At 35.3% G+C, this 25,442-nt stretch overlaps 1 protein-coding gene across 1 annotated transcript in view; it reads right to left on the bottom strand.

The window, feature by feature from the left end:
* Window positions 1-4,730: 4,730 nt before the first annotated feature.
* The window catches only part of GTF2A1L (general transcription factor IIA subunit 1 like), a gene marked incomplete at both ends in the record, with an annotated part of 60,393 nt that continues 39,681 nt past the window's right edge, over window positions 4,731-25,442 (bottom strand). The window contains 3 exons of the mRNA XM_082851680.1: window positions 4,731-4,838; window positions 12,347-12,436; window positions 13,133-13,390. Of these exons, the coding sequence (XP_082707806.1) occupies window positions 4,731-4,838; window positions 12,347-12,436; window positions 13,133-13,390 (456 nt within the window). The remainder of the gene's footprint in view (window positions 4,839-12,346; window positions 12,437-13,132; window positions 13,391-25,442) is intronic.

The following is a 25,442-nucleotide window of genomic DNA, read 5'->3' as shown; positions in this document are numbered from 1 at the left end:
GTGTAGGCATAGCTAGACCCTCCAAACATTTAGTCTGCTTTCAATCATTATGCCATTTTGTAAAATAATTCAAAATAGATAAAAAGTATACACTTTATAAAATATCTCTTCTCTGTAATGTGTTTTTTATATTTCTGACTTTTCTACTCCACAACTAGTTACTTGTCTTTACTCAAATGCAGTCCTCTCTCTTGTAAGCCAGTGTTCTAGAATTTGTCTCAATGATATGAGAGAATGCTAATTAGTCATGTTGCTGTATACACACACAATAAACTTTCTGATTCACAATCACCGAACCAAAACAACTAAGCAAGGAAAACAGAACGTAAAACAAAAGAAAAAATAAAATATAACCTTGTGGAGAAACTTTAAATTATGAACTCTTAATTATTGTTTGAGCCTAAGGTACTTGTACCTATACTCTGAAAACAACTTTTACAGCCTTTTCCACAAATACTGATCTTTATTTTCTACATTATAATTTAAGTTTTAACATATAGAGTCATAGTGTACTGTCTTCCTCATTCTCACATCCTTTCATTCACTAATTATTCCTTTCAATTGTCTTCCACATCAGTTCTTTATTTTGCTTCCCTACCACCATGCCCACATCTCAGGCCATTTCCCCTTACCTCTGGAGTATTACTATACCTCCCTCATTTTTATTCATATCCAACCTTTCCCATGTCCATGCTCTCATCCCCATCACCACTGATTAATCATCCTAAAATGCTATCTCATCTTATTACACACCTGCCAAAAATTCTGAGCAGCTCATCATTACCTATACATTTTAGCTCCTAGCCTAACATTCAAAGAGCTCCAGAATCCACCCTCAAGTTTGCTCACTTTATCTCCCGTTTTTTTACATGAAACAAGTTGTCCCAATTACCTTTCCCTAGCTATGCATCTCCATGCTGGTGCCTGTGCCACTCTTACCATCTGGTGCACCTTCTTCCTTACCTGTCCTCCTCCTGCATTCTTTAAGATCCCAGCTACAGGTTTATCTTATCAAATTCTTCTTAATCTACTCCCTCCCTAATCCACTATAGTCAAGACACTGCCTTTACTTCAAATAAAGCAGGGCATAAATAATAAATATGTAACCCACAATGGTTTATCTCTTTAGACTTCTTTAGTACCTGTCATCTGTATCACGTATTTTTTGTTCTACACTGCTGGTATTATCTTTACATGTGTGTCTCTTATTTCACCTACCTTATAAATTCCTTTAGTGATATACTCATCTCCTACTTCTTCATTTCTCCCACTATATCTATCCTAGTCTTGCACATAAGGTGATTAATATTTTTAGCTGATTCACTTTTATAACTGAAATATAAAACAATCCTTGTTAAGAAGCATTTTCCTTGTGAGATGGTCTCACAGAAAGTGTGTATGTTCCTAATCTGTATAATCTCTCATACATAAATCATAAAAACATCAAATGCTCAAGAAATTTATATTTCTACCATGTATTTTTTTTTTACCACGTTTGACGTTATCACTTGTAGGTTGCAAAATGACTAAAAAGAGTTAATTTGGAGTAGCTCATCTAAACTTACAAAATATTTTTAAAAGGCATTTTGTCCAAATGTTATAACATTTGCTATAAAGGGCCTGGTTTTAGTTTCCTCAAAAATGTATTAATAAGCCCACGTGTAAATTAAGAATCTTTATGTCACTAAGATTTCAATAAATGTGTTCACAATTGGAAAGAATCTTTTCTTCAAAATGTGCAATATTTTTATTAATATCAAGTCACTTCCTAAGAGTTATTACCATGAGCTACCTATTTGTAATTTAGCTTTCTAGTTACAAATAGTAAAATTTCCACCTAGCTCAGAGTATATTTACATGAAAAACAGCACAGCATTAACCTTCTAACAAGAGTCAAAAGAAATTCCCCCACTAAATTCCCCTGCTCACCACCCAATTAACCTTTGCTATTCATTCTAAGTTATTAGTTTGGCTACACAACTTAAATGACTTCAACTGAGTGCCTCAGCCAGAACTGGAGTCTCATTGCCCTATGAAGTCTGAGCTGTAACAGATAATCTTTTACACATATTATAGCACACTGAATAAAATAGGTAAAGAAGGTAATCCAGGCAAGGTCAGTTGGTCAGTCCCTAAGAGACTGTGCAAACTCAAGACCTTCTTAGCCTACAGGGAGAGGTGGAAAGTATGTTAAAAAAGCACTGTAGGATGCATGCATGAGAAAAAGTTTGCGTTAGGAAATTACTATACATGATACTTACATAAATTTCATTTAACACAACAAACTAACTTCTTTCACAGAGACATTCACCACCTATAATATGATGTAGGATGACATTTGCCAAGTTATTGTATTTATAAGAACATATAACTTACTTTATGATATTTTGTTAAAATATGCAACAAGAAGTGTTAAGCTTGGACATGATAAAGAGGTTCCTGAAAGTAAAAGTAGTATCACATTAAAGCCAAGTCTCAGGTAAACTCCACCAACTTGCAGGACTTAAAGTACAATTTACTCTTTCAAAATGGATTAAGATTTGTCTCACTTTATCTTTGGCACATGGGCTAAAAATATTTTTAACTGTGAGTCATGACCCATCAGTAGGTAGTGAAATCAACTTAGTGGGCCAATACCATCAAAAAGTTTTCTGTAATGTAACAGAATAGAATCAAATATAGGAGGGACACACAAATGGGACAGTGACTTTTTTTCTCTGATAAAATGTGCCACATAAATAAAGACGGCAATATAGTAGTATTTGTGATACAATTTTTTTTTAAATCACTAAAGCAAAGTGAGAATTTAAAATTCACAGTGGAGAGGAGGAAAAGAATTTTAGAAACAACTATCATTGCCTCTCCCAAACACTTAAACCAACATTAAACCCCAATTTCCAAGTGAATGCACCTTGTCGACAAATTCAGCAGTTAATACAGGGTGACCGGCTGAGCCTGGGAAAAAAAAAGCAGGAAGAAGAATAGAAAGTGTACCCCCTCCTCAACACTGGAGGGGGTACATTTCAGCAATGACACAAAGAATAAGTGCTCTCATTTGCCTCCCATGTAGAAAAGATGAACATTTCATGGTAGGCAACATCCATGAGGGAACCCATAGCTCCTGGGAGTTCTCAAGAGACGGAAAAGGATTTGGAATAGCAGTGGTGGTGGTGGACAGTCACTCTGAGGATGAAGAAGGCATAGCTGGAGAATCTGGAGAGGGGACCAGCTCACTCACTAGTACTAACTGAATCCTCATGCAGCTGCCAACTTTAGGCCAAAGACAGCGTCCCACTCATGTTGTTCATGACCCAGATAAGATTTATCCAGATTTTGAGAAGACCTAACAGTAGCTGAGTCCCTTGGGTAGAACAGAACAAGTGTTGGAATAAATTAAACCCTCCAAGTGGGGTTGCCTCTGAAAAAGAAGTGGGGAATTCACCCTGTGACCAGCCAGATCCAGGTACCTAACCCTCAAGGAGCTTTCACAGACCATAACCCACTCAATCCCAGAACTGCTTTTTGTGAGAGAATTACTACCCTGGCGAACACCATTCAGGGCCAAAACAGGGATCCTAGACTTGGATACCATGTGTACTCCACCCACTAAAAGAAGCAGAATGATGGAGAAAACGTTCCTTTGAGGAATTTGAGTCTACTAAGGAAAAGAATATTACTGAATAGGTTACTAATATGCTTTATTTTCATTGGTGTAGGAAAACGGTGCTATTTGCATTTTACATTTTGTTTTCTCTCCCTGGTTTTAAGAGTTATCCAGGTCTTCTCTTTTCAAATGAGATTGTCTCACCTAAGCAGAAGGTTCCTAAACAGAACATCTCTTCTTGACTTTTGTTTTAGAAAACCTAATCTCAATGAGGGAATTCCCTGTTAGGAAAAAAGAAGAGAGACAGTATCTTTGAGGGGTAAAGACTCTGCAAAGCAGTCTTCAACGGTAAGAAAAATAGAAAAAAAAAAATAGGGAAAGAGGGAAGAGGACAGAAGTATGAAGCAACAAGAATTAGAATGGGAACCCAACCCACTCCCTACAGTTCCCCAGGGAAATAGCAGGTACAAAGAAGAATGGCCTGGTCACATGATAAACCCAGAAAGGCTCATCCTTGGCTCTAGGGATCCTGGCCTCAGCAACTATTTTCATGTTTAGTATGAGCTCAACTGAGGCATCTGCCTCCAAGGAACCATCTGGGCTTGCACAATCAGCATACTGCTGGTGATAAGCGTAGACTGAAGATCCAGAGAAGCCTTCTTAAATATCCTGCTACTTATAAGACTCTCCAGGATCCTTTTTTTTTTTTTCAAATATGATTTTTTTAAATTGGAGTATAGCTGCTTTACAATATTATGTTACTCTCCAGGGTCTTCTGTAACATGGTTTGGTGAGAGGTGGGAAGAACACCAGCCCCAATCTAATAATTGATACTGACTTCACCATGAAGGGGAACTGGAGTCTGATTTAAATTTTACTTCAAAATTAAAGAAATATGACATTTTTTCACGCTACATCACACCCAATACATCTATGCTTTGTAATGGTATAGACAATGGGGGTTAAAAAATAAAAACCTGTTAAAACAGTTTGAAATGTAAAATGAAAGAAATGTAAAACTGTATATTTGTATTTGCATCTGAATTATAATTTTATTAAATTCCATGCAGTGAACAACATGTGATATAGTCCCACTGATCTTAATGATGTACTGAGCTCATCAGTTTTACCACTCTGCATCACCAACGGCTTTTGCAAATACATAGTCTCTCCCTCCAAAACACATAATACCATCTTTCAAATAGAATTTCCATTTGTTCTTGCTTCGATGAATCTAGAGGGAGAAAAACAGCCTAAATTAATTAAATTTAGAAGTCAAAGGATCATTTACATTTCTTTGCATATCCCATGAGATTATTCTGACCCTAATGGGAGTTCTTTATAAATAAGACCCTCCTCAAGATAGTTTATTCATTCATTCAGTTCCTATGTGTCAGGTATTGTTTTAGGCACTGGAGATCTATATTAGCTTTTTAAAAAGGAAAATATAGATATAATTTTTTAGAACAGGAAAAAAATTCCTGTCTTTGAAGAGGTTACATTTTAGTAAGGATGGGAGAAACAAACTTAATAAACACGTAAACTATACAGAATATTAAAAGGTGGTTAAGTGTTATGAAAAATAGATCTGGAAAAGGAATATCACAAACACAGAGGTGGGGTTAGAATTTTAAATAGAAGAGTCAGGGTGGGCCTGGCTTGTGAAGTAACATTTGAGCAAAGACTTAAAAAGAAGATATTGACTAGAGAGCATTCCAGACAAAGGGAACAGAAGTCCTGAGGAGGGGCATGCCTGGATTGCTCAAGAAAAGCAAAAAGTTCACTATGTCTGCAAAGGAATAAACAAGAGAGGATGTAGTTAATATTATCCGGAATGAAAAAATAGTGGTGTTTCATTTCTAAGAAGAAAGTCACAATAATGCACTGAGCAAGGTCTGAAAATACAACTTATAATCTATCAGATTCTATTAGCTATTCTTTGGATTCAGTAAATCAGCCTGATACAAAATTAAAACCAGAAAATCCTACTACCTTAAGAGGTAAGAAATCATACAATCATTGTTACTTCTGGGCAGACCGCAAGTGACTATTTTAAAAATTTAGAAATATATGATCTGAAATCAAGGGTAAAAATTAAACCTAGGTGTTGATTGCAAATAGTCAAATCAAGGAAGAAAAACCTGTGACTAGTATTTGGATGCATTTTGTGAAGCATAAGAAAATACAAAGGATAAACCCTCTATTTGTGTGTGGGGGAAATGGCCTGGCGACAGAAAATTTCTTTTCTGAGTTTGACTTCCAAATTTCCACTTGCACTTATCTTAAGTCTCGGGGAACACAACAGTGACAACAGAATCCTTAACAAAGATGATAAAATCTGGCCAGAATTAGGAAAAGAACAACGGTAGAAGCAGCGGCAACAACTCATCCCAGTAGCTTTATCTAGTGACTACCTTATTCTAGAAATGCAACAATGGTTCAAAATTAGGAATTTACTAGTACAAACACTATATTACTAGACCTAAGGAGACAAATAATATAATCATCTTCAATGATGTTGAAAAAGCTTTTGATAAAACTCATGCATTATAGATTTTTTTTTTTAACTAAAATAAGAAAGACTATGCCCTACAAACATACACACACACACATACCCCTACCTCAACCCAAAAGCCGTGACTTACTGCTTAGTGCGGAAACCCTAAAAGTACTCCCGCTCAAGTCAGGACACAGACAAGAATACCCACTCTTAACCAACTTTTCACTCTAGAGGTACTAGCCAATACAATTAGACGAGAAGAAAGAACTACAGAGATAAATATTGGAAGAGATGAAATAAATTTGCAGATGCAATGACTGGATGTCTGAAAAACCTAAGATAATCAATTTAAAATGACTAAATAAGAATTCAGTATTGATACAAAATTAATAAACTGAAATTCATTGCCTTCAAATACTGATATATAAGCAACAGTTAGAAGATATAAAGAGCCCGTTTACCACAGCAACAAAAGAGATAACATAATAAGGAAAAAATTTTAAAAATACTTGATCTACTGGCACCATTCAATATATCCTCTTTGAAATATTTTCCTTACTTGGCTTCTAGAACATTCCTGGCTTTCCACATGACTCTTTGGCCACTCCTTTGATTCCTCCTTCTCTCTCTTACCTCTCAATTTTAGAGTGTACCAGGACTCTTCTTTCTGTTGATATTCACTCTCTTGGTGATCTTATCTAATCTCATGGCTTTAAACATCATCTATATGCTGATGACTCTCCAAAATTATATCTCTAGCTCACACCTCTCCCTTAAACTCCAGATTCTCATTCAACTGCTTCAGCACCTCTTCATAAATGTCCAATAAACATCTCAAGCAAGTTTAAAACAAGGACACTATTATACTCTCCCCCAAACCTCACAGTCTTCCGCATCTCAGTGAGGAATGGCCACTCATTCTTCTCATTCAGGCCAGAAATCTTGGACACAATCCTTACACCTCCTACTCACCCCTCATATCCAGATCCATCAGTAAATGTTAGTTCTACCTACAAAGCATATTCCAACCACTTCTACCACCTCCACTACTATTACTCTTGCCTAAGCCACCATCCTCTCTCACCTGGATTAATATGTCTCATGACTAGTTTCCCTATTTTCACCCTTGTCTTCCTCTTAGTCTACTCTAAACATGGTAGCCAGTCTACTTTTACTATGGCCCTACTAAAAACATAAACCAGATATCATTTCTATGCTCAAAACTCTCCAATGACTTCTCATCCAAAAAATAAAGTCCTTAAAATGGACTATAAGATCCTGCTCTTCCCCTCACTTACTGCTCTGCTCTCCTCATTGTTCCCTGAACACACAGGTATTCGTCTACCTCAGGACTTATGTATTATTTACTGTTCCCTCTGTCTGAAATGATTACATCCAAATATCCTCATGGTTCATTCTCTTACCTCCTTTTTTCAAAAAAAGTTTTTAAATTTATTTGGTTGCACCACATCTTAGTTGTGGCAGGCGGGCTCATTAGTTGCACCTTGCCAGCTCCTTAGTTGTGGCATGTGAACTCTTAGTTGCGGCATGCATGTGGGATCTAGTTCTCTGACCAGGGATCAAACCCAGGTCCCCTGCACTGGGAGCACGGAGTCTTAACCACTGCGCCACCAAGGAAGTCCCCTCTCTTACCTCCTTTTGATCTTTACCCAATCACGTTCTCAGTAAGGCCTCCCCTGGACATCACATCCAAAACTGCAACCTACTCCTCCTTAACATCACTAAAATACTAAATTCTATTAATTCAATGTGAATTAATTACAAGCTATTGCCCACAATGCAGTACCACAAAGAATACTATATCCATAATAGTCTAGAAAATTATTTGTGACTCTAAGAAATGCATATATAATCTAGTGTCTATACAGTACAATACACTGTTTATAGAACACAATACACTGTTTATAAGAATCTAAAAGAACTTTCAAACCAAGACCAGTCCCTTTTCTATTACCTATTCCTTCTTATGCTTATGTTTACCAGCATCTAAATTGCCATTTTCTAGCTCTAAAAAATGTTATAGGAGAGAAAATTATCTTATTTTTAGAGAAAAGGATTCATTTTTTACAGCAATTCAAAGTACCATCCTCCATCTCCCCTGAGTATATTGAAATTGTTACTGAAAACAAGTCAAAGATGTAAATATGCATTAGTCATCAGGGAAATGCGAATCAAAACCACGAGATACCACTTCACACCCACTAGGATGGCTAGAATCAAAAAGTCAGATAACAAGTGTTAGTGAGAATGTAAAGCAATCTAAACCATCACACACTGCTGATGGGAATGAAAAATGGTACAGCCACCTTGGAAAACAGTCTGGTAGTGCCTCAAATTATTACCATATGACCCAGGAATTCCACTCCTAGGTATTTACCAAGAGAAATGAAAATATATATTCACAAAAAACTGGTACATGAATATTTATAGCAGAATTCTTCATAATAGCCAAAAGGTGGAAACAACTCAAATATCACTCAACAGATGAATGGATAAACAAAATGTGGTATATCCATTCAATGGACTAGTATTCATCAATAAAAAGGAATGAAGAACTGTTACAAGCTATAATATGGATGAATCTTGAAATACGGTGTGAAATAAATGAAACCAGTCATAAAAGACCACATATTATATGATTCCTTTCATATGAAACTCCAGAATAGGGAAATCTACAATGATGGAAAGTACATTAGTAGTTCCTTACTACTGGGGATGGGAGAAAGGGGGCAATATGGGAGTAAGAACTAAAGGGTATAGGCTTTCTTTCTGAGGTGATAAAAATTTTCTAAAATTGACTGTGTTAATGGTTACACATATCCATAAATATACTAAAACCACTGAATTGTACACTTTAAATAGGTGAAGTGTATAGTATGTGAATTATATCTCAAAGCTGCTAAAAAATGTAAATATGAATAAGTTAAGAATGCAAAACTGACTACATAATCACAGTTATAGTGTTTAAAAACAAATTTAAGCTGTATTATATTTTAGTTGCTAAAGTTCAATTGCTACTAACCTAATTTTTAGGCTTGAAACCTGATAGACACCTTTAACTCTCCCTTGTCAATCATTCTCTCATGACCAACTAATCACCAAGTACCAAGGATACTTTTTTAATTTTATTGAAGTACAGTTGATTTACAATGTTGTGTTCATTTCTTCTGTACAGCAAAGTGACTCAGTTATACACACACACACACACACACACACACACACACACACACACACATATTCTTTTTCATATTCTTTTCCATTATGGTTTGTCACAGGATATTGAATATGGTTCCCTGTGCTATACAATAGGATCCTGTTGTATAATATTATATTATTATAATATATATATTATATTATATATATAACTGCAAACTCCCAATCCTTCCCTCCCCTACTCCCCCTCCCCCTTGTCAACCACAAGTCTTCTCTCTGTAACTATGAGTCTATTTTCGTTTCATAGATATAGTGTTTTGTGTCATATTTTAGATTCCATATATAAGTGATATCATATGGTATTTCTTTCTCTTTCTGACTTACTTCACTTAGTATGATAATCTCTAGGTCCATCCATGTTGCTGCAAATGGCATTATTTCATTCTTTTTTATGGCTCAGTAATATTCCACTGTATATATATATACCACATCTCCATTCATCTGTCGATGGACATTTAGGTTGTTTCCATGTCTTAGCAATGGTAAATAGTGCTGCTATGAACATGTGGAGGAGTGCATGTATCTTTTTGAATTAGTTTTGTTTGGGTATATGCCCAGGAATGGGATTACTGGATCATATGGCAACTTTATTTGTAGTTTTTTGAGGAACTTCCATACTGTTTTCCATAGTGGCTGCACCAGTTTACATTCCCACCAACAGTGTAGGAGGGTTCCCTTTTCTCCACACCTTCTCCAGCATTTATTATTTGTAGACTTTTTAATGATGGCTATTCTAATCGGTGTGAGGTGGTACCTCACTGTAGTTTTAATTTGCATTTCTCTAACAATTAGCAATGTTGAGCATCTTTTCACATGTCTATTGGCCATCTGCATATCTTCTTTGGAGAAGTGTCTATTTAGGTCTTCTGCCCACTTTTGGATTGGCTTGTTTGTTTTTTTGTTGTTGAGTTGTATGAACTGTTCGTATATTTTGGAAACTAAGCCCTCGTCAGTCACATCATTTGCAAATATCTTCTCCCAGTCTGTAGGTTGTCTTTTCGTTTATTTTTTTTTACTTAATTTTATTTTTTTTAATTTAAGTATAGTTGACTTACAATGTTGTGCCAATCTCTGCTGTACAGCAAAGTGACTCAGTTATACACATATAGACATTCTTTTTTTTTTAATTCTTTTCCATTATGGTTTATCATAGGATATTGAATATAGTTCCCTGTGCTATACAGTAGGACCTTTTTCTTTATCTTTTCATTTTATGTATGGTTTCCTTTGCTGTGCAAAAGCTTGTAAGTTTGATTAGGTCCCACCTGTTTATTTTTGCTTTTATTTCTATTGCCTTGGGAGACTGACCTAAGAAAACATTGGTACAATTTATGTCAGAGAATGTTTTGCCTATGTTTTCTTCTAGGAGTTTTATGGTGTCTTGTCTTATATTTAGGCCTTTGAGCCATTTTGAGTTTATTTTTGTGTATGGTGTGAGGGTGTGTTCTAACTTCATTGACTTACATGTGGCTGTCCAACTTTCCCAACGCCACCTGCTGAAAAGACTGTCTTTTCCTCAGTGTATATTCTACCAAACATACAAAGAAGAACTTATACCAATCCTTCTCAAACTCTTCCAAAAGATTAAAGAGGAAAGAACTCTCCCAAAAATATTTCATGAAACCACCATCACCCTGATACCAAAACCAGACAAAGACAACTACCAAAAAAGAAAATTACCGGCCAATATCTTTGATGAATATAGATGTAAAAATTCTTGACAAAATATTAGCAAACTGAATCCAACAACACATAAAAAAGGTCATATACCATGACCAAGCTGGATTCATGCCAGGGTCACAAGGATGGTTCAACATTTGCAAATCAATCAATGTGATACACCCCATCAACAAAAAAAAAGGACAAAAACCACACGATCACCTCAATAGATGCAGAAAAAGCATCTGGTAAAATTCAACACCCATTCATGCTAAAAAACCCTTAGGAAAGTGGTACAGAGGGAACATATCTCAACATACTAAAAGCAATTTATGACAAACCCACAGCCAATATAATACTCAAAGGTAAAAAGCTAAAAGCCTTCCCACTAAAATCTGGAACAAGACAAGAATGCCCACTCTCACCACTTCTCTTCAACATAGTATTGGAAGTCCAATGATTTCTTCCACCATAATCTCTAACTCTTCCATGTTCTATGCTGCCATCCTTAGTCTGGGCTCTGTTACTTTATGTACTATCCCTGTTCTTCTTACTATTTGCCTCTTCCAAATTAGCAAACAATGCCAGTTTTTAAACCCAATTACAATTTTCTCAATATCATCCTCATAAGGTTAATGTCCATCAAATCAAGTTTGAACTTCCCCTACCAGGATTCTGGATTTTCCAATCTGCTCCCACCTCTGTCCACCACCCAGCCTCATTTCCTAACACATTCAAAAGGAAAACACCTCATTCAAGGCAGAGCTGTCTCTTCACTGTCCCTTATAAATTCTACATGCATTCATTTCTCTGCCTTTTATCAGGCTACTCTACTCTGAATGCCTACTCTCCACACTTATCTATATCCTACAAATCATTCAAGATCTATTTCAAAGCCCCACATCACCCATGAAGGATTTGTGGAGAACTCCAACTACAAACGATTTCTTGCATTTCCTAGCCCCTTTTAGGACTCACTGTCTGTGCCACTCATCTTAGCATTTGATTTATATGCCATGTATTTTAGTATTTGATTTACCTGTCACATATTTTAGCTTTTGATTTACCTACTATCTTATTGTATGCCATTCTATTATTCCATACAGAAACACCTTTCTTCAATAAGACTATCACCTCCATAAGACAAGGCCTATCACTTTTTTGGTATCACCGAGACCACACAGCACAGTGTTAGACCCAAAATACCCTCCCAAATTTATAGAATTACTTAGCTATTTTGAGATTAATTTAACTGAACAGTAACTGATCATCACATTTCCCATTATTTTGTTCATTTTCTACTATAAATGCAATTAATAAACCTAAAGTCTAAAAGGTGAATACAGTACCTTTTCATACTGACAGACAATTACATTATCTGTGTCAAACAGGTCCGGCACATCCTGCTCACTAACATCATCCCCAGAATTTAAAGGGTCCTAAAGATGAAAGATACTCATATTAATGAATTTCATGATGCTTTGAATTTTTTAAAGACAGAGGGACATACTCTCTCCCTCCAAGGACACAGAATAGTACTGTATTTAAAAGTAAAACAGCCTGAGTTTGAATCCCAACTTAGTCACTCAATAACCACAAGACTGACCTTTGGCAAGCTACTAAAACTCCTTGTATCTCAGTTTTCTCATCTGCAAAATGAGGACAGTAATAAGGCTCATAAAACCCATAAGGCAGTGGTAATGTTAAATAACAAAAGGCAGTAAGATTTAGTATGGTACCTGGCACATATGTACGGCACCATAAACGATAGTTAATACATACCACTTACATGCTTCTTAATTATCACATTCCACAAAGATTTCACAGCATTTATTAGGATTAGAGCAGATATGATATGCTTCTACCCTAGCTGCCCTCTTTACCTCCACTCCCATCCCTTAAACCTCTCACTACCTCTAGTTAAGACCAACAAATATAGTAGCTGATTCCTAAATACTTAATACTGAGTTAAATTACAGTTTAAGATTAAAAGTTTAAATACTAGATACAAATAAGTCTCATTTTAAAGACAAAAGACAGGATTAACCTTAATTGTTATTCCTCTTGGTTCCAAAGTATATTAAAGTACAAATGCTATAAATTTTTAAAAGTTTCAGCTCAAAAATAATCCTTACCTCTTCCACAAGGTCTACTTGAGGGTCTTCATTATCACTACTGTTGGCCATTGAATCTTCATTTGATATACTGCTGGCTTCTTCAAGTACCTTCAGGTCTCCCGCATCAGTAATCCCTAGAAATTTGTTCTCATCTACATCTCTCATACTTCCTATTTCATCACTGGAAGCTGTATCTCCAGTTCCATCTATTTGAATTATCTCGTTAATATCATCATCCGTTACCTGAAGGCTTAAATCCATCTGAGAATTAGAATCCTAAAAAGAGAAATAAATGCAATAAAGTTTTTTCCTGTCAAACAAGGTATATAAAACATTGGATCACACAAAATATAAAATTACTTAAACAGTTCACAAGTGGCCTCTGAAAACACATTTCTTCCCTGTCAGATGATATTCCCTAATTTTGAATTTTAGAACACCCCTAGCATTTCTATATAAGATGGGAATAACTTTTAAGTTGTAAATAAAGTAAACCCACTTACGGTCATACATAGACAGCAAATCAGTTGACTGTTTTCAGATAATATTTACCAGTTTTTATACATACTATCTTAAATTTATATACCTCTTAGGTTTTAACTATTTTACTTTAAACAATAATTCAATGAAGTAGAAAGGACAAGTGACATCATGCTCAATGGATAAATAAAAAATATAAAGGATTGTACTAACTAGAATAAGCCAAATACAAAAGGACAAATATAAATCAAAACTGACAGAACCGAAAAGATTAACAAATTCACAAACATAGTTGGAGAATTCAGCATTCTTCTTCTTACTAATCAATAAAAAAAGCAGACTGAAATTCAGTAAGAATGTAGAAGCACTGAACAACACAATCAACCAGCATAACCTAACTGGCATTTATAGAATACTCCACCCCCAAAGAGCCAAATGCACATTCTTTTCAAGAGCACACAGAATGTTCACCAAGATGGACCACATTCTGGATCATAAAACAAATCTTGGCAACTTTAACACATACAAAGTATGTTCTCTTAGCACAAAGGAATTAAACCAGAAATCAGTAACAGAAAAATCTGGAAAATCCTCAAATATTTACAAATTAAACAACACATTTTTAAATACGCATGGGTCAAAGAAGAAGTCACAAGGGAAATTAAAACATAATTTTAATTGAATGCAAACAAAAACATTACATTTCGAAACCTGAGATGTAGCTAAAGCAGTGCCTAGAGGGAATTTATAGCATTGCATGACTATATAAGAGAAGAAGCAATCAGTGGCCTAAAATTCCACCTTAAGAAACTAAAAAAGAGAAGATCAAATTAAGCTCATAGCAAATAAGGAAATAAAGATAAAAAGAAAAATACATGAAACTGAGAACAGAAAAAGTCAATTAGACCAAAAGTTCATTCCTTGAAAAGATGAATAAAAATGAAAAAATGTAGCCAGACTAACAAAAAGAGAAAAGAAATGATATTACTAATTAAGGACAGGGTGTCACCATAGATCCCCAAAACATTAAAAGGATAAGGAAACTGTTTTAGATCATTTGGGCTGCTATAACAAAATACCATAAACTAGGTAGCTTATTAACAATGGAAATTTATTTTTCACAATTCTGGAGGCTGAGAAGCCTGAGATCAAGGCACCAGCAGATTTGGTATCTGGTAGAGCCCACTTTCTGGTTCACAGACCATGGCTTCTCACTGTGTCCTCATATGGCAGAGGGGCTAGGGAGCCCTGTGGGGTCTCTTATAAGGTAACTAATCCCATTAATTGAAGACTCCATCCTCATGACCTAATCGCCTCCCAAAGGCCCCACCTCCTAATTACCATCACCTTTTGGGGGTTAGGATTTCAACATATTAATTTGGGGGTTACATAAACATTCAGACTGATGTAAGGCAATTTACAAAAATTGTATGGCTGTATAGTAGCAATAAACAATTGGAAACTGAAATTAAATAACAGCACTATTTAAAGCAGCAAGAGAAAAGCACCTCATCACATACAAGGGATCCTCGGTAAGATAACAAGCAGATTTCTCACCAGAAACTTTGAAAACAAAAAGGCAGTGGTATGACATATATTTAAAGTGCTGAGGGACTTCCCCGGTGGTCCAGTGGTTAAGACTCCACGCTTCCAATGCAGGGGGCATGGGTTCGATCCCTGGTCAGGGAACTAGGCTCTCACGTGCCATGTGGTGTGGCCAAAGAAAAAGAAAAAAAATGAAGTGCTGAAAGAAAAGACTAAACTAGGAATTCTATATCTGGGAAATTGTCCTGCAAATAAGGCATTTCCAGATAAAAGCTGAAGGAGTTTATTACTACTAGGTCTATCCTACAATAAATACTAAAGGGAGTCCTTTAAATCGGCATGAAAGGAAGCTAGACAGTAATCTGAAGCCACAAAAAAATATAAAGTTCTCTGGCAAAGATAAATACAATGACAAATATAAAAACCAGTATTATCATATTTTGGTTTGTTAACTGTACTTTTTAGTCCTCTATGAGATTTAAGAGATAAGCGCATTAAAAAACTATAATTATAAATCTATATCGAGTACACAATATATAAAGACATAATTTGGGATATCAGTGATATAAAGTGGGGGAGGGTAGAGCTGAAAAGAAGCAGAGTTTTTATATGAAATTAAAGGTGAGTTGTATAAGTTCAAAATAGATTATTACAACTTTAAGATGCTATAAGTAATCTCCATGATAACCACAAAGAAAATACCTATAGAGAACACACAAAAGGAAATGAGAAAACAATCAAAATGTGTCATTACAAAAAAACTACACACAAAAGAATGTAATAAGGGAGGAAATAAGGGAGAAGATAAGGGACAAGAAAGCTAAAAGACACACAGAAAACAAAATAGCAAGAGTAACCTCTCCCCTATCAGTAATTACTTTAAATGTAAATGGATTAAACTCCCCAACCAAAAGCAACAGACTGGCAAAATGGATAAACAGTATCCAGTTACATGCTGTCTACCAGAGACTCACCTTAGGTCTAAGGACACACAAGGTTGAAAGTAAAATGATCGAAAAAGATATTCCATGCAAATAGTAACCACAAGAGTTGGGGAAACTATGCTAATAACAGACAAAATAGACTTTAATTCAAACACTGTTACAAGAAACAAAAAAAAATTACATAATGATAAAAGAATTAATTCACCAAGAAGATATAACAATTCAAATATATATGCACCAAACATCAGAGCTCCTAAATATATGCAACAAAAAGGGAGAAACAGCTCTGCAGTAATAGTAGGAAACTTTAATACTCCACTTTCAATAATGAATAGAACCACCAGACAAAATATCAATAAGGAAATAAAGAACTTGAGCATGACAGACTAACTGTACCTAACAAACATATACAAAACATGCAAAATAGCAGGATACACATTTTTCTCAAGTACACACAGAACGTTCTCCAGGATAGGCCATAAATTAGGCCACAAAACAAATCTTAGTATTTAAAAGGACTGAAATCATACAAAGTATCTTTTCTGATCACAATGGAATGAAACCAGAAATTAACAGCAGAAGGAAAACTGGAAAATCCACAAGATGTAGAAGTTAAACAACAGTCTCAAAAAAAAAAAAAAGTCAATGGGTCAAAGAAGAAACAAAAAAAAAACCCAAAATCTTTTGTCAAAAGATAAAAAAATATCTCGAGACAAATGAAAACACAGCATACCAAAACATATGGGATTCTGCAAACGAAGTGCTAAGACAGAAATTTATAGCTGTAAATGCTCATATTAAAAAAGGAGAAAGATCTCAAATTAACAACCTTAAGGAACTAGAAGAACAAATAAAGCCAAAGCTAGTAGAAGGAAGGAAATAATAGCAATTAGGGCAGAGATAAAGTAAAGAATAGAAAAACAATAGAGAAACTAAACAAAACCAAAAAAGATCAATAAAATTTATAAACCTTTGGCTAGATTGATGAAGAAAAAAAGAGAGAAGACTCAAATAACTAAAATCAGAGATAAACCCATGCACATATGGTCACCTTATCTTTGATAAAGGAGGCAGGAATGTACAGTGGAGAAAGGACAGCCTCTTCAATAAGTGGTGCTGGGAAATCTGGACAGCTACATGTAAAAGTATGAGATTAGATCACTCCCTAACACCATACACAAAAATAAGCTCAAAATGGATTAAAGACCTAAATGTAAGGCCAGAAACTATCAAACTCTTAGAGGAAAACATAGGCAGAACACTCTAAGACATAAATCACAGCAAGGTCCTTTTTGACCCACCTCCTAGAGAAATGGAAATAAAAACAAAAGTAAACAAATGGGACCTAATGAAACTTAAAAGCTTTTGCGCAGCAAAGGAAACCATAAAGAAGACCAAAAGACAACCCTCAGAATGGGAGAAAATATTTGCAAACAAAGCAACTGACAAAGGATTAATCTCCAAAATTTATAAGCAGCTCATGCAGCTTAATAACAAAAAAACAAACAACCCAATCCAAAAATGGGCAGAAGACCTAAATAGACATTTCTCCAAAGAAGATATACAGACTGCCAACAAACACATGAAAGAATGCTCAACATCACTAATCATTAGAGAAATGCAAATCAAAACTACAATGAGATATCATCGCACACCAGTCAGAATGGCCATCATCAAAAAATCTAGAAACAATAAATGCTGGAGAGGGTGTGGAGAAAAGGGAACCCTCTTACACTGTTGGTGGGAATGTAAATTGATACGGCCACTGTGGAGAACAGTATGGAGGTTCCTTAAAAAGCTACAAATAGAACTACCATATGACCCAGCAATCCCACTACTGGGCATATACCCTGAGAAAACCATAATTCAAAAAGAGTCATGTACCAAAATGTTCATTGCAGCTCTATTTACAATAGCCCGGAGATGGAAACAACCTAAGTGTCCACCATCGGATGAATGGATAAAGAAGATGTGGCACATATATACAATGGAATATTACTCAGCCATAAAAAGAGACGAAATTGAGCTATTTGTAATGAGGTGGATAGACCTAGAGTCTGTCATACAGAGTGAAGTAAGTCAGAAAGAGAGAGACAAATACCGTATGCTAACACATATATATGGAATTTAAGAAAAAAAAATGTCATGAAAAACCTAGGGGTGAAACAGGAATAAAGACACAGACTTACTAGGAAAAAAAAAAAAAAAAAAGAAATAAAGAAACTTTACTAGTGATTTTACAGGAATAAAAAGAATTATAAGACTAACTGTATGTCAACAAATTGGATAACCCAGATGAAATGAACTAATTCCTAAAAACACAAAACCTACCAAGACTGAATCATGAAGAAAGAGAAAATATTAATAGACTTATAACCAGTAATGAGATTCAATTAGTCATCAAAAACCTCTCAGCAAAGAAGTGCCCAGGACCAGATGGCTTCACTAAAGAATTCTACCAAACACTCAAAGAAGAATTAACACCAATCCTCAAAAATCTTCAACAAGGGAATTATCTGGCAGTCCAGTGGCTATGACTTTGCACTCTCACTGTGAGGGCCCAGGTTCAGTCTCTGGTCAGGGAACTAAGATCCCACAAGCCACACAACATGGCCAAAAAAAAAAAAAAAAAACCTCAACAAAATATTAACAGAATTCAACAGCACATTAAAAGGATCATACACCATGACCAAATGAGATTTATTCCTGAAATGCAAAAGTGGGTCAACATATGAAAAATCAATGTAATACAACACATTAACACATTGAAGAGGGGAAAAAACGACAATCACCTAAACTAATGCAAAAAAAGCATTTGACAAAATTCAACACCCTTTCATGATTTAAAAATAAAAACAAACACTCAAACTAGGAATAGAAAGAAATTACCTCAACATAATAAAATTGACCTATGAGAAACTCTCAGCTAACAGCATATTCAATGGTGAAAACTGAAAGCTTTTCCTCTAAAATCAGGAACAAGGCATGGATGCCCACTCTTGCCACTTCTATTCAACATAGTACTAGATGTCCTAGCTAGGGCAATTAAGCAAGATAAAGAAATAAAAGGCATCCGAATTAAAAAGGAAGTAGTAAAACTGGCTCTGTTTGCAGATGACGTAATGTTCTACGTACAAACCCCCCAAAATTCCATACACACACAAAAATGTTAGAACTAATGAATTCAGCAAAATGTACAAAATACAAACCAACATACAGAAATCAGTTGCATTTCTACACACTAACAATTAACAACCTGAAAACAAAGTTAAGAAAGCAATTCCATTTACAAAACCACCAAATAGAATACTTAGGAGTAAACATAACCAAGGAGGAAAAAGACTTATTCACTAAAAACTACAAAACATTGCCAAAAGGAGTTAAAAATGATACAAATAAATGGGAAGACATTCCATGTTTATGGATTAGAAGAGTTAATATTATTAAAATGTTGATACTACCCAAAGACAACTAAGATTCACTGCAATCCCTATCAAAATCCAAATGACATTTTTGGTGCGAATGGAATAGTAAAGCATCTTGAAATTCATATGGAATCTCAAGGGACCCTGAATAACCAAAACAATCTTGAAAAAGAAAACACAGTTGGAGGTCCCATTCATCCTGATTTCAAAGCTTGCTACAAAACTACAGTAGTCAAAACAGTGTATTTGCATAAAGACAGACAAAAGACCAATAGAACAGAGAGATCAGAAATAAACTCTCACATATATGATCAAATGATCTTCTACAAAAGTGACAAGACCATTCAACAGGGAAAGGACAATCTTTTCAACAAATGCTAAGAAAACTAGATATCCACATGCAAAAGAATGAAGTTGGTCCCCTACCTTACACCATATACAAAAATTAACTCAAAATGGATTAAAAAGTTAAACGTAAGAGCTAAAACTACAAAACTCTTAGGAAAAAAATCATAGAGGAGAATCTTCATGACACTGAATTTGGGAATAATTTCTTAGATATGATACCAAAAGCATAGGCAAAAAAAAAAAAAGATAAAATGGACTTCATCGAAATTAAAACCTTTGTGCATCAAAGGACACTATCAACAAAGTGAAAAGGTAACTCACAAGATGGGAGAAAATATTTGCAAATCATATATCTGATGAGTTAATATCCAGAATATATTTTAAAACGCCTACACTCAACAACAAAACGAAAAACTTGATTTAAAAATGCGCAAAGGACTTAGACATTTCTCCAAAGAAAATATACAAATGGCAATAAGCACACGAAAAGATGTTCAGTATCACTAGTCATTAGGGAAATGCAAATCCAAACCACAATAAGATACCACCTCATACCCATTAGGATGGCTATTATCAAAGGAAAAAAACAAACAGAAAATAAGTGTTGGTGAGAATGTGGAGAAATTGTGCACTGCTGGTGGGAATGTAAAATGGTGCAGCTGCTATGGAACACTACAGTAGTTCCTTAAAAAATTATAAACAGAATTGTCATATGACCCAGCACCATATCTGGCTATATATTTGAAAGCAGGGAATCAAGGAGACATTTTTATACCCAAGTTTATAGTAGCATTAGACACAACTGTCAAAAGGTATAAGCAATCCAAGTGTTCATGGATGGATGAATGAATTAACAAAATACAGTATATATACACAATGGAATGTTATTTAAGCACAAAAAGGAAGAAAATTCTAATATATGCTACAACATGGATGAACACGAGACATTATGCTAAGTGAAAAGGGACACAAAAGGACAAATACTATTTGACCTCCTGCTTTGAGATACCAATAGTCAAATTCATAGAGACAGAAACTAGAATGGTAGCTGCCAGGGGCTGGGGGAAGATACAAATGGGGAGTTATTGTTCAATGGGTACAGAATTTCAATTTGGGAAAATAAAAAATGTTCCAGAGATGGATGGTGAGGACTGTTGCACAAGAATGTGACTGCACCTAATGCCATTGAACTGTACAGTAAAAAATGGTTAAAAGGTAAATTTTTACAATAGACAAAATCAATGGTGTAAACTGTCAAGTATGTGGTAAAACTGATAAAGAGTGCTGGTGGCAGGAAAAATTGCACAACCTCTTGAAACTATTGTGGCAATGTACTTGAAGAACCACGGAAATTTTTAGCTTTTTTCCTCAATAATCCTACCTTTGAAAATAATATTTTTAAAATTAATGCAAATGAAGCTTAAAATATAAATAACGTTGTGCTTTATGGTGTGTATTATTATTTATGACAGCACCCAAAACCATGAAACACTTAGATAAAAATAGAATATGTGCAATATACGTATGTTGAGAACTATAAAACTTTAAAAGTCAAAGACCTCAATAAAAAATGTAGCAATAAATTGGAACACTCATTGTGAAGATGTCAATTCTCCCCTTGTTGATCTATAGATCCAACAAAACCTGTATCAGAATCCCAGCAGCTTTTTTTGTAAAAAATGACAAGTTCATTCTAACATTTATATGGAAAAGCAAAGAATTAGAATAACCAAAATAACTTTGAAAAAGAATAAAGCTAAGAAACTCAGGGCTTCCCTGGTGGCGCAGTGGTTGAGAATCTGCCCGCCAATGCAGGGGACACGGGTTCGAGCCCTGGTCTGGGAGGATCCCACATGCCGCAGAGCAACTAGGCCCGTGAGCCACAACTACTGAGCCTGCGCAACTGGAGCCTGTGCTCCACGACGAGAGAGGCCACAACAGTGAGAGGCCGGCGCACCACGATGAAGAGTGGCCTCCACTTGCCACAACTAGAGAAAGCCCTCGCACAGAAACGAAGACCCAACACAGCAAAAATAAATAAATTAATTAATAAACTCCTACCCCCAACATCTTCTTTAAAAAAAAAAAACAAGAAACTCATACTCTCTGATGTCCAGACTTACTACAAAGCTGACATAATCAAGACAGTGTGGTGCTAGTGAAAAGACAGACACATGAATTAATGAAACAGAGTGGAAGTCCAGATATAAACCAACATACATTATAACTGATTTTCATTAAAGGTGAACGTGCTTTAAACACTCAATGTGATTTAGGCAACTCAATGGAGACAGGCTAGTCTTTTTAACAAATAATGCTAAAACAACTGAATATCCATATGCAAAAAAAAAAACACCTAAACCCTAACCTTGCACTATACACAAAAATTAACTCAAAAACGGATCACAGTCCTAAATGTAAAATCCATAAAGTTTTTAGAAGCATTCAATGATCTTCACAACCTTTGGTTAGATAAGACACATTAGCAGAAATCAAAAGGAAAAAAGAATAAATTAGACTTCATCAAAATCACAAAATTCTCCTCTCCTAAAGACAGCGTTAAATAGCAAGGACATGAAGCAACTACAACTCTTACCCACTGGGAGCAGAAATTTGCATTCCACCATACACTGCTGCTGGGAATACAGCCACTTTGGAAATGAGTTTGGCAGTTTCTTATAAGCATACAGGTATCATATGACCTAGAAATCCCACTCCTAGGTATTTACTCAAAAGTAAAGAAAACCTAAGTCCACACCAAAAAGGAAGGAAGGGAGGGAGCGAGAGAGAAAGGAAGGGAGGAAACCCACAAGCCCACACATGAATGTTTTTAGGGGATTCGTTCACAAATGCCCAAACTGGAAACATCCAAATGTCCAAATGGTGAATGGATAACCAAATTGTGGCACAAGGGAATACACTAACATATGCAAAAACATGAATGAATTGCGAATATATCATATTAAAGTTACATAATGCATGGTTCCATTTGTTTGACATTCTGAAAAAGGCAAGCCTATACCAAAAGAAAACACATCAGTGAGTGCCAGGGACCAGATGTGAAGGGAGGGTATTGGCTACACAGGGGCCTAAGGGACCTCTTTGGGGTGATGGAAATGTTCTGTATCTCAACTGTGATACTGGTTATATAACTCCAAGTGTTTTGACAAAATTCATAAGTACATCTAAAAACTGTACACCTAAATAAAGGTGAACTTTACTGTATGTAGATACTACCCCAATAAATCTGATTGGGTGAAAAGTAAATTATGGTAAGGTTAGTCATGGGCCTAATCACATGTTGGAATTGGCTTTTCATGTTAATAGCAACAAGTACTGAAAACCTTAAACCGCAAGATCTTTTGTTACAAAATGAATCAGCGCTCCCATGGTACTTTACCAGATTAGTATAAGCTTATTAAGGAATATTAAAGATTCCAGGAGTCTTGTAATTGAATTCACGTAGCATCATCTTATTTTACCTATATCAGTGAGGTCCTCTTTATTCTGGGAAAAGAGTAAGATTACAAATCCAAATTTAATATCAATAACTGCAAAAGAGTTTCGTCACTCTCAACTTCTTTCTTCAGAAGCACTTCCACCAAGCATGAGAAAGTTCATATGATTATCTGACTCCAATCTCCTTTTCCAAGGTGGTAGTTTAACCAAAATAGCAGGCAGTTTTGCAGCAACATCCATAATTGATACCACAGGCCCATGAATAGGAAGATTTAAGCCTTTCATATGGCAAACATCCACTACATAGATCAATGAACTCCTCCAAGTCAAATTGTTATTAGGAGGTTTCCACTGTCTCTCAACAATAGTTAATGTCTCCCCAAGGATCAATTAAGGGCTTCAAGTACTGTCCTTTGAAAAGCCATAAAAAATCTGCATAAAAAAGAATAGAACATTTTCCCCACACTTTTTGACAAATGTCTTGGAAAAGATAATGACTGGAAATTAAATTGGAAATCATTAAATCAATTTAAATCATTAAATTGGAAAATTTAATAATTCAATTAAATTCGAATGCATTTGAGTGTCACGGCAGCCGACAAAACTTCTTTTAGAATTATTGGCTGGGTCTCAGCACTAAGGTATGCCATGTGCTGAAACAGACATTGAAATACTCTCTCCACTGAAGCAGCAAAACCATGTGTTGCCAAGCATCTCAGGGCTCCATCAGTACAGAGAGTACCAAATTCTGTTAATCTATAAAAACTTCATTATTACAAAGATGTCAGTTTCCAGTTTCAAAAAAAGGTCTCACAACACAGGAATTTTTTACTGTGCCAATGTGCAAACATGATTAAAATCAGATGTCGGCTGCCCTGAGAAGTACTGGTATTTTTATCCTGCTGAATGTTAAAGAAAAGTCACTGCTGATTCTTCTATGAGTTCTCGCTGAACGTGAAGAAATGTCAACAGTTCTAGTGCAGATGACGTCATCTGACAGAAGCACTGCTTTAGTTTTCTTTCTCTGCTCTAAACAAACCAGCTCAATGATTTCCAAGATTCTCAGCTTCACCCAAGGTCTTTTCAATTGCATACAGCTTCTGTGGCTGGGCAGTACAATGAGCAAATGCATAGGACGCTTCAAGATAAAGCTTTATTTGCCAAATACAGCTTCCAACCTTTTCAACTTAAGCTTTCCCCTAATGAAAGGACAATATTTTTCTAATGGTTGGTAAGGACTGATACAACTTCATACGCATATGTGGGAATAAAGATAAAACAGGAGAAGCCTAAGCTATAACATATTTTCTCTTCACATTTTCAAACTAAACTATGTGAAATTCAGTTGCCTATAATCATAATGGAAGGGAACATCTTTAATTCTTAACAGAAACTTAATCCAGCTATCTCCCACAACATAATGGCAATAATGATTATATATTACCTAACCATGTAAGTAGCATCCCATGCCACTCTACTCTTATTTGGGATGAAATATACCTCAACATATTCTGACAAATACAAAAAAAAAGTATCTTGTTAAATTGGCTTTTTTCCTCTAAAGAAATAAAAATGTCATGTATCTTGTTAAATTGGTTTTTTTCCTCTAAAGAAATAAAAATGTCACATACCTGGTTTAAAAATCTGATTTAGAGATATTCATTTAGAAGTAGCATACAGTGACTCAAAAATTATGTGCTCAATTAACTGAATCATGAATTCAAATAACTATTGGTATGATATTTTATCTTTTAGAAGAGTATCAGAATGGATTGGAAAATAAAAGCTCTTAAAGTTATATATTCTCTAATCCCCTCACTCCATCCATTTTTCATTCATAAATTGATATTTAGCTAGATCAGTCGTTCTTAATCTTAACTATGTATTACAATCACCTCAGAAAACTCCAACAATAGTAAGTGGACCGCACTCCAGACCAATTAGATCCATATCCCTTGGGCCAGACTTGAACATTTTTTTAATGCCCCAATAATTCTAATATTTAGCCAGAGTTGAGAACTATTGAGCCAAGTAAACTAGTCATAGATCCTCTTCTTTTAAAGAGAATATATATATGAATATATATGTGTGTGTGTGTGTGTGTGTATTCTTAGGTGTTGGGTATAC

The sequence above is a fragment of the Leucopleurus acutus genome, assembly GCF_964270905.1.
Source record: "Leucopleurus acutus genome assembly, chromosome: 12".
Lineage (NCBI taxonomy): Eukaryota > Metazoa > Chordata > Mammalia > Artiodactyla > Delphinidae > Leucopleurus > Leucopleurus acutus.
This window is presented reverse-complemented; position numbering and strand designations above follow the sequence as displayed.